This window comes from Otolemur garnettii, unplaced genomic scaffold (genome assembly GCF_000181295.1).
Source record: "Otolemur garnettii isolate 467f Iridium unplaced genomic scaffold, OtoGar3 scaffold00039, whole genome shotgun sequence".
Lineage (NCBI taxonomy): Eukaryota > Metazoa > Chordata > Mammalia > Primates > Galagidae > Otolemur > Otolemur garnettii.
The window spans coordinates 5,287,863-5,299,142 of record NW_003852434.1 but is presented as its reverse complement, the minus strand read 5'-3'; the positions used below and the strand labels follow the sequence as shown (position 1 = coordinate 5,299,142).

The 11,280-nt window shown below is 41.1% G+C and overlaps 1 protein-coding gene across 1 annotated transcript in view; it reads right to left on the bottom strand.

Annotated features, from left to right (window-relative positions):
- The window catches only part of WDFY3 (WD repeat and FYVE domain containing 3), a 290,805-nt gene that overhangs the window by 18,977 nt on the left and 260,548 nt on the right, over positions 1 to 11,280 (bottom strand). The window contains exons 54-57 of the mRNA XM_023513344.1: positions 10,100 to 10,253; positions 4,899 to 4,990; positions 4,143 to 4,355; positions 1,046 to 1,193 (exon numbers count right to left, since the gene is read on the bottom strand). Of these exons, the coding sequence (XP_023369112.1) occupies positions 1,046 to 1,193; positions 4,143 to 4,355; positions 4,899 to 4,990; positions 10,100 to 10,253 (607 nt within the window). The remainder of the gene's footprint in view (positions 1 to 1,045; positions 1,194 to 4,142; positions 4,356 to 4,898; positions 4,991 to 10,099; positions 10,254 to 11,280) is intronic.

The window sequence follows — 11,280 nt, the reverse complement described above, 5'->3', positions numbered from 1 at the left end:
AGCCTTCCTGCTTCTAGACACTTGTTCCCTAGAACTGCAAAGAGTAACCCAGGAGGCTTCCTAGAATGTCACAGGGACACAGCCCACCAACCTGTCTTGGTCTTTAGCACCTTCTAAGGAAGGCCACAGTATTCTCAAAGAAGGATGGACTTCTTGCTCTGTACCAGAACTCTGCGGACCACACCAGTCCTCCAGAACAGTCTCTGGGAGTGACTGAAGCTGGCACAGAGCTGAGTATATAGTGAGGCAGAGTGGTATAGCATGGCAGCCAATCAAGATAGCCAAATTTCGATGCTCTAAATATTGGATTTTCTTTTTAATTCTTGGAATTTTTTTCTTTTTCTTTCCAAGACAGAGTCTCACTCAGTTGCCCTGGAGTAGAATGATGTGGCATTATTGCTCACAGCAACCTCAAACGATCTTCTTGCCTTAGTCTCCCAAGTAGCTGGGACTACAGGCACCCACCATAATGCCCGGCTATTTTTAGAGATGGGGTCTTGCTCTTGCTCAAGCTGGTCTTGAACTCCTGAGCTCAGGCAATCCACCTGCCTTAGTCTCCCAGAGTGCTAGGATTACAGGTGTAAGCCACTGCGCCTGGCCAATTCTTGGAATTTTTAAGTGACAACTTAAAGAAGATTTTGCAAAACATTTTTCTAAGGGGGAATGTCTACTTGAGAAAATGCTTTTGGCTATTTCATTAGACTAGCAGATAAAAAATGATGTCCTCTTACTTCTGATAGGTAGAATATAAATAAAAATAAAAAATTAGAATAAATGTTTTTCTACATAATAAAGTTGTAAGATTTTGATATTTTTGAGCTTTGACCATCTTACCAAGAAACTTGTTTGGTTCTTTCTGATGCAAAATCCAACAGGCCAAAAGAAGAAGAAAAGAAAATACTGACTAAAATACTGAGAATTTGGTGATTTAACGGAAAGTGCACAGTACAAATTACACTAGTGCCAAAAAACAAACTTGCTACTGCTAAGATAGAATTATTAAATAATACCATCAGGTCATGCATCAAAAGTCCCACCATCTTGCCTTTTACAGGTGTTAGAGAAGGCCTCAAGTTGTCTAGATGATGAAAAAAGATCTTGTCACTTGTAGATCCTGGTAGGACAGAGATTCCTGCGTTGTCTCCGTTGAGACGACTCCTCACCCGCTTAGGTGGATGAGGTTTTTTAAATAACTGGTATAAAAAAAGATGACATACTTTATAATGAACGATAACATCTGCTGAGTTCCTTTATTGGCTAGGTATTATGTTCTTACTTCACTCAAGCTTTATAACAACGACAAGGTACCATGTTACCTCCATTTTATAACTGAGAGAGGAATTCAAAGAGGCTAAGAAGGTTGCCAGAGAACTCACACCTTAGTAAGTCGGGACGGGACTATGCTAATAAAGCTTAGGTCATGCTCAAAGCTGCGCTTTCATAGTAACTTTCCAAAAAAAAAAAAAGTTTTCTACAGTGGACTGACACTTATTACTATTTTTTGAGATGGAGTCTCCCTGTCTTGCCCTGTGTGGAATATGCTGGTGTCACAGCTCACAGCAACCTCAAACTCTTGGGCTCAGGAGATTCTCTCGCCTTAGCCTCCTAAGGACCTGGGACTCCAGGTGCCTGCCACAACGCCTGGCTGTTTTTAGAGATGGGGTCTTGCTCTTGCTCAGGCTGGTCTTGAACCCCTGAGCTCATGTAATCCACTAGCCTTGGCCTCCCAGAGTGCTGGAATTACAGGCATGAGCCAGGACACCTGGCCAGATTAACCAATTCTTTGTAGCTGAATAGCATGTGTGCCATTGGAGGGAGGCAGGCATTCTCTCAAATTGAATTATCTCTGGTTTCAATAGGGATTTCTTGTGATTTAGCAACACTTTGGTGTCTTTTAGATACTACTAATTTGCTAAAAGTGTGAACATCATTACCTTTTCACTTTGCTTTCTAATAAAGAGGAAAAACATATCTTGATTCTTCATTCAGTATTTGCACAGGGTTAAAAATATTATCATACATTGAATATTGCTGCTTTTCAACTATTGTAGATCTTCAAAACAGGCATATAGTAGTATCTGTCAGAGGACTAGTATTTGAGGAAGATATGTGAAAAATCTTAGATGCATGATTCTATTTTTTTTGCAGTTTTTTTGACCAGGGCTGGGTTTGAACCCGCCACCTCTGGTATATGGGGCTGGTGCCCTACTCCTCTGAGCCACAGGCACTGCCCCAGATGTATGATTCTTAAGATGAATAAATACTATCACACTCTGTGATCATGATCAGATATTCTGGCTTTCCAAGAGAAAAACAAAAACAGAAAAAGGCTTTGTATAAAATCAGATGTACATACATCTCAGGCTCCTAACCCTTTAAGTGTCTTGTTCCTATTTTATCTACATATAGGGGCCTAGGATCACGGCTCATTTTAAAGCACATTCATGAACAAACATTCACCAAAGAACTTTTATATGAGACCTAAGTATACAGTAGCACACCAGGGGGCAAGGAGATAAAGAAGTCTGCATATGGTGACCACAAAAATCTAGATTTTTCTCAGCTCTACCTTTCAAGTAGATAATCCCATTTATGAGTCATTGGAACCAACCCCAGAAACGCAGCAGCATTCACACCATCTCTCCCAGACTGCCGGCCATATCTTATATTCCAAAGTAGCACAGAAATATTGGAACAGTGTGAGGGTTTTTTTTTTTTTGAGACAGAGCCTCACGCTGTCACCCTGGGTAGAGAGCCGTGGCATCACAGCTCACAGCAACCTCCAACTCCTGGGCTCAAGTGATTCTCCTGCCTCTGCCTCCCAAGTAGCTGGGACTACAGGAGCCCGCCACAATGCCTGGCTATTTTTTGGTTGCAGCTGTCATTGTTGTTTGGCGGGCCCGGGCTGGATTTGAACCCGCCAGCTCAGGTGTATGTGGCTGGTGCCCTTAGCTGCTTGAGCCACGGGTGCTGAGCCCAGTGTGTTTTGTTTTTTGTTCAGTGTATTTGTTTCCTGTAAGGTGTAAAACATGGCTTCTGCCCCTTTCCATCTGAGGAAAGTGCAAAGTTTTAACTAAATAAAGGTGTAACTAAGATTCTTTAACTGTGGATAGAGTTTATCAATAAGCATTGTGCTTTAAAGTAAAATGTTTCCTTTATTAGGGGATCAGCTGCATTGTGAATGGTGTGGTTAGAGGCAGGTCAGCTGTCCATCATGGCTTTTCCACGTATAGAAACTTGCTATTGTTCCGTGTATTCTCAAGTGTCCATCCTGGAAGTCTACAAAAAAGGAGCCCAGGAGAAACATCTAAAGCAGGAACAGAGAAGACCCCAGGGCTGAAGTGGCCAGCGCTTGGTAGAGGTAGGTGGCTGGCCAGCTCGGCCAAGCGCTTTCTCCACGCTGGGCTGCGGTCACTCCTGGTGCACTGCACCTTTCCCGCTGTGCCCTGGATGATGGGGACGCAGAAGGGGATGACAGAAGGGATGACGTCTCTTCGTGGAGGTTTGCTCATCACTGAACATGAAATGGGAAGCCGCGGTATCCGGGTGCTGAGAGTTCTGGATGGTGTGAGAGCAGCTACCACCCGTCCTCAGCATTTCTATGTGCCTCACAGTGTAGCCCTTGTCACGCCTACGTCAATAATCTGCTATTGTCACCTCTTCTCTAAACTACTACTGTAGCTTTCTAAGTGGTCTTCTGCTCCCAGGTTGGTTCCCCTGCAGTGTCTGTGCATGTGTTTGAGACATGCACATAGGACAGAATAAACTTCTAAAGCTGAAGTATGACCTTATTGTTTCTACACTTAGAATCAGCAGTGGCTTCCCACTGGCTCCTGGATGCAAAGCCCTTTCTGCATGACTGTAACCTACAAGATCCCTGCTGCTAGATCTTGTGCATATGTAAGAAAGTATACCCAGTACTAGTCCATATAAAAATTTTCTTTAAACAAAACTTCTATTTATCTGAACTATGAAGGTGAGAAAAAAAAATCTAGGAATCTGTTAAACCTATTAGGTGATATTTATGGTTCTTCATAAACTTAGTCTAAACAACTATTAAATATCATCTAACTTCTAAAGAAATATTATAAAATTTATGAAATGAAAGAATATACTGATGATAAGAAAAAAAAAATCCATACCTGTTTAGGGATCTGACCGAAGTTATTAATGAACCCAATGGTGGCTGTCTCCTTCAGGGGGTCATTTATGTTGTAGATATCCACTTGGCCCTCATAGAAAAGATGATGGAAGACATTCACAGCTTCCACCGCGGCAGGGCCTTGCTGTTTATAGCCAAAGATTAAGTCGATCCACTCATGTAGATGGGCGCTCACGTAATCACACTCCAGAGCCTGTAATTTTAAGACAGGTTCAATCACTGACTGGTATTTACTACTTGCTCAAAAAGTAAAAGAAACTCGGCCAGAGGGCAACAAAAACTAATATGCCCAAAATTCATAAAGACAACACACCTGTACCCTCTTCTCATGTTTTGTTTTCTGCAGTTTCTGTTCTCTATGGTCAACCACAGTCCAAAAATATTGCAATATTTTATGGAAGAGAGAGAAAGAATCACCATATTCATATGGTTTTCATTACAGTATATAATTGTTCTATTGTATTATTACCTATTGCTGTTAATTTCTTACCATGCCTAATTTATAAATTCAGCTTTAGCACACGTAGGCATGTATAGGACAAAGCAAGTCCATGTAAGGTTAGGTGTTATTCATGAGCTCAGCCATCCTCTAGGGATCTTAGAGCACATCCCCTGCAAACAAAGGGCAACTGCTGTGTTGGTAACATAAACAGCGGATGCACTGCTTAGGGTCCTCTGTATCCTGACCCATGGCCAAATGAAATCCAATTGTAACTGCAAAGTGTGCTCCCATTACCTCACGGTGGACTCTGATGAATTCTCGAGGGTCCCCTTTTGCCCAGGGTGGAAGGATAACGTCACCAAGCTTGGTGCCATTTTGTTTACAGCCTGTGCAGTTGGATACATCAAAACAAAAAATGAACGAACGTGACAAACAGAACCTTCATATTAAAGTGCAGAGAAGTAGCAGGTTAGATTCTCTCCAGAACTACATTTTACCACCTGAAAGGACTGCCTGAGGTCATCTACTCTGGCATTTCCCCAGCGCTGGGACAGCACTCCTTCAGAAACACTCCCCACGCACCAGCAGGGCTCAGTGGGCCTCACCGGGAAGGGTCTTCAGGAAGTGCTGAGTCACACAAAGTCCCAGGTGCTGCTTCCTGCACCGCTCCGCAGAGGTTCAAACATGCTAAGAAGGACATCAGACACTGATTTCTCAGATTTAGCTGATGGCAGGACTCCTTTTCAATAGCACATTTGGGGCTACTGTTTAAAGTCTCCTGGACATATTTGTAATACATGAGATTTCTCATATTTCTGACTCTGCAATTCTCAAGAGAGAGCTCTGTAAAACTGATATGGATTTTAAAGAAGGATTCTCATCAAAACAAAAATGAAGTCTGAGACAATATAATTTGTTGCTGTTAATTCCTCATTTAACAGAAAAAAATATATGGAAATACTATGGTGCTATCAGACAAAAACAAAAACGTGTTGTGGAAGGTACAAATAAGGCTGGGCACAGTGGTTCATGCCTGTAATCCCAGCACTTTGGGAGGCCAAGGAGGGAAGACTGCTTGAGGCTGTTCAAGACCATCCTGGGAAATACAAAAATTAGAAAAATTAGCCTGTCATCCTACCTACTTGTGAGGTTGAGGTGGGACAATTACTTGGGCTGAGGAATTCAAGGCTACTGTGAGCTATGATTGTACCACTGCATTCCAGCCCTGGGTGCAAAGTCAGACCCTATCTCAAAAAAAAAAAAAAAAAAAAAGTACAAAATATTTATTTCACATAAAACTGTTTAAGTCATAGCCAGATAATCTACAATATTAGAGAAACTATTTGTTATATTTGAAATATTGAAGTATTTTAATATTTGTAATATTTGAAATCTATCTACAACAAAATAATAAATTGGGTTGGCATCTAAAGTAATACTCTTTTTCTTTTTGCTTTTTTTTTTTTGAGACAGAGTCTCATTTTGTCACCCTCAGTAGAGTGCTCAGGTTTCACAGCTCACAGCAACCTCAAACTCCTGGGCGTAAGTGATTCTCTTGCCTCGGCCTCCCAAGTATCTGGGACTACAGGCGCCTGCCACACCACCTGGCTATTTTTAAAGACGAGGTCTCGCTCTGGGTCAGGCCGGTCTCCAACTCATAAGCTCAGGCACTCTACCTGCCTCAGACTCCCAGAGTGCTAGGTTTATAGGGGTGAGACACCGCACACAGCCTCAGCTGTATTTCTTTCTTTTTTTTCTTAAATACACAAAAAAGTCACTACAGAATTTTCATGGATACTAATCAGATCATTATAAAAAATGACTCTATAAACAAAAATGCTGACTAGTTTAACAGCAGTTGGTTAAATAGTTGAACTGGAAATTTTCACAGAGAAGTGCAGTTGTTCAAATTTTACAACACCAAGCCAAATATAAGTGAAAGCCAAGAGAAATATTTCCCTTAGAAACAAATTTGTCTTCTTCATTGTTATTTGATGATTTATTTATGATGTGCTATTAAGTAGGTGATCTAAACAGTTTATTGTTTACAGAAATGTCTTAATTTGATTGGAAAAATTACCATATAACTTAAGATAAAAATAAATCAAGTTACTAGAACCCTCCCTCCTCACATACCTTCCACACCCCCTGCATGGCCTCAAGTCCTAATATTTTGATAGTTAGTAAGCAACTTCACGTACAAATTACTTCCCAAAAGTTTGCTAGAATTCCCAAATACTTATGTAACATAATTTTATTAACATTATCTATAATTTAAAAATGACATAAAGGGAACACAGCCCGTAGAAAACTCTTGGTCTAAATCAAGCGTCGCAAAGCTTTCCTCCATGTGCGTCCAAGGATGTAGGGTGAATATTAATCATCTCCGGGCCAGGGAAAAACTCAAGTGCTTTTTCTTTTACACCAATTTACTTATCCTTTCTGGGTGAAGAGGCAAATGGTATTTTGTTTTTTCTACTGAGGTGAAACTCACATAGGAGTAAACCTTGTAAAGTGCGTGATTCAGTACTGTCCAGTAGGTGTGCGGTGTTACCCTGCGCCATTTCTGTCTAGTCCCAGGGCATTTTCACTGCCCCCAGACAAACCCTGTGACGGTTAATCGGTTGCTCCTCCTGCCACCCTCCCCCAGCCCAGACCACCACTGTGTGCCCTCTCTCTGTGGAGCTGGCTGCTCTACTTCCTGAGAGGAGTAGTACACCATGTGAACTGCAGTGTTGTCTGGCTTTTTTCACTGGGCGTCATGTTTTTGAGATTCATCTATTGGAACTTCCTTCATTTTCACGGCTAAGTATATTTCCTTACATGTGCTACATTCTGTTTACCCATCAACCCTGAACAGGAACCTGGGCCATTTCTGCCATTTGATCACCGTGAATAATGCTGACACCAACATGCTCTTACACATACTCACGGGAGTTCCTGTTTTCCATCCTGTGTACCTAGGAGTAGAACTGCGGAGTCATACGTTATCTCTACATTTAACTTTGTGAGGAACTGCCAGATGGCGTCCCACTGTGGCTAAACCCTTTTACGTTCCCACCAGCAATGTATGAGGTTCTAATCTTTCCACATACTTGCCAGCACTTATCATCTTTCTGTTCCCCACTGTAGCCGTCCTAGTGGACGTGAAGTGGTTCCTCACCGTGGTTTTGATTTGCATGCCCCTATTGACTAAGAGTGTTTAGCATTTTTTCATGTATTTACAGGCCATTTGGAAAAATGGGGGAAATAGCTATTCAAGTTCTTTGCCCACTTTTTTTTTTCCTAAAGAGACAGGGTCTCTCTCTTTTGCCCAGGCTAGAGTTCAGTGGTACAATCACGACTCACTGCAACCTCGAACTCTGTGGGCTCAAATGATCCTCCCCTCTCAGCCTCCTAAGTAGCTAGGACAATAGGCATGTGCCACCATGACTGGCTAATCTTTTAATTTTTTGTAGAGATGGGGCCCTGTCCTGTTACCCAGGCTGGTGTTGAACTCCTGGTCTGAAGTGACCCTTCTGCCTCCCAAAGCGCTGGAATTACAGGTCTGAGCCACTATGACTGGCCCCTTTATCCATTTTTCAATTGGGTTGTTTCCTTGTTGTTGAATTTTAAATTGTTTCTATCCTGGATACTAGAACCTTATCAGATATGTGATTTGTAAACATTTTCTTCCATTCTATATATTGTCCATTCACTTTCTTAATAATGTCTTTTGATACAGAAGGCTTTAACACTGATAACATCCAAGTTATCTTTTGTTGCTATTGCTTGTTCTTTTAATATCACATCTAACAATTCACTATCAAATTCAAGATCATGAAGATTTATCCCTGTTTTCTTATAAAGGTTTTCTTGTTGCATCTTTTTATGCAAACAGTGTTTAAAGTGTCTGATTTCAAGAAGGGAAGACGACTTGTTAAGGTAAACATGACAGGAGCTACAGACTGTTTGGTAGGTTTGTAAACAGTCTGGTCCAAACACCTTTGCAACATGGATTATCAGACTGACCCAGTGTTTCTGGGAGATTGGGGTATCTCTTTCTACACCTCTCCACCTGTCTCCCTTTGAAAGTGGTGTTCTTAGAGGAAAAGCCAGCATTCTCCAAAGGTGAATTCTAAGTGAACATAAAAAAACACTAATGTGTATCCACATTCAAAGTCTGCTGAGCACACATTGGTTGATTCTGCAACAGAATAGATTCTGACCATGCAGTGGTTCTCAACCTTCCTAATGCCGCGACCCTTTAACATAGTTCTGCATGTTGTGGTGACCCCCAACCATAGAATTGTTTTTGTTGCTACTTCCTACTGTAATTTTGCTATTGTTATTAATCATAATGTGTTTTCTGATGGTCTTAGGCGACCCCTGTGAAAGGGTCTTGCGGATTGTGACCCACAGGTTGACAACTGCTGACTTTGCAGAAACCATCCCTTCCTCCAACTCTAAGCTCTAGAAGTTGGTGTCTTTAGCTGTTCAAGGGCAAGCTTCAAGGCCAACTGCAGGTGTAATGAGACTCAATTTCAGGACTTTTGCTGGGACAGCTGAGAGAGTCTTACTATGTTTCCCATTGAATTCCATTTCACAGAGTTAGGGCTGGTGATAGACAAATAAAAATCATTTTTAGAAAACCTTATAAAAAGAACAGAACTCTTGAATGTATAGGACATAAATATTTCCCTGAATTTTATGTTAATGAAAATGTGAAGCTAGTAATGATTTATATGCTGAACTCTTAAAAACAGTAAAAACTACAGGATATTAAAAAAATAGGAAAAGAGGACAATATCTGGGAGGAATATTCTGAAGTGGAAACAATGGAATTTTGATGTGCTATAAAAGAAATACTCAGAGGCACAGATCAGCAAAATGTGTTCCAAAAAACTGGAACCGAAGTCAAATCTACTTCCTCTAGCTGCCAGATAATATAAAAACAGTACAGATGACATTTTTCTCCACTTCTGTAAATGCTGATTTGGTTCTGTTTTTCTAGAAAATAAGACCCTCATAGAAGAAAAAAAGAAGCTGACTTAAAGTTATTCTGAAATTCTAACTTTAAAACACATTAGCATACAAACAGACTGGTAAGGCAATGTATGAGGTTAAAACAACACATGAAGAATGTGGACAGGCCACTCTTGGCTATGAGGGTAGTACAAATTTTCAGTAGTAAAATTTCCAAATAAATTTTCACTTTGACTTTTTTTCATCAAAACAACAAAATTCTGAACATCTGATGTAATTTCTTATGTAATCCGTGTCAACTCTTAGACATCTACCACACTCTAAGGTTTGAAACGGCTTTTTGGGGGCATAAATTTATTTTCTTCTTTTATGTAATCACTTACATCTGATTACAGTAAATAAGTATGACTAAAACCACAAGGCATTTTTTTCTTTTAATGTGTGCTGCAGATAATCTTCAGAAAAATGACTTATTTCTACTGGTCTTTTCCTGGTTCACATTCCTAAGATAGCACCAGAGCTCAACGTACCTAGATCAAAGTTGTTGGAATTGAAGAGGAATTCTGGTAAGTAAAAAAATTCTGGGATGAGCTCCTTTACGTCTGCCATGTTGTGCTTTGATGCTGAGTACCAGGCCTCACGCACACTGTGAAACATCCGGTCAGCCAGGTCAAAGTGGCCACCCTGTGGGCAGAACGAGAGGGCACCTCTCTATTAGAGAACCATTCCCACCTCACAGCTTCTGCCAAGTTCAAGGGCTTCAAAATGCCAAATATGTTTGGTCACATTTTCAATATCCCATTTTCCTACATTAAGTATGTAAAATTTTTCATTATCATGAAAGGAAAATCCAGTTCTCTTTGCTGGCACGCCTTTACAGAGGGCTCTCAATGTATTCATTTTACAATCAACGTCAAATCCAAATATAAGTATTTCTAAAAATATTAACTGTATAGAGAGGACAAGACTATAAAATGTGCCTTATTTTAGTTTGATGATGACATCTTCAGAAAAGATTCTAGTGCCTGTAAATCATCTATAGTTGGGAATATTCAAGTGATATATATGTTTGGCTGATTTTTCAAATTAACACGACATCCAAGCTCTCATACCAATGAGAATGAAGCGGAGAATTAGTGAAGGTGATCAGAGAGTCACAGATAAACAAAATTCCATCAGGAAGAGGGATTTCTTTCACCGTGATCCCCCTCTTCTCCAGTCAGACTCCCTCTGCCGTGCTCTGTGAGCTTGCTATGTCTGTCCTAGGACGTCCTCTGTGGAGAAATGCCCAAGCCTCTAAATGGCTTCAAGGCTTGTCACAATCTGGCCTGTCTCCTTCCTGACTTTATCTCCTGTGACTGTCCTCCCTCCTCAGTCCACTGGAGAGGACTGGACGTGCCGACGCCCTTGCTCTTCTTCAGACGTGTCAGGCACAGACCTGCCTTTGGGCCTTGCACGAGTTCTTCCCTCCGCTTCGCGCACATTCCCTCGGAGGTCGGAGGGAGCAGCTCCCTCACCTTCTGGGTGTTTTTTGTTCACAGGAGACCTACTCTGACTATTCTGTTTAAAACTGCATCCTGCCGCCCCCCACCTTCCATCACCTCACCCTTTCCTTGACCTCTGTTTTTCTGATAGATTTTATCACACTCGGAAACACTTTCTAATTTACTTATTTATTACGTTTGGCCGTCTCCCTCAACCACATATATGC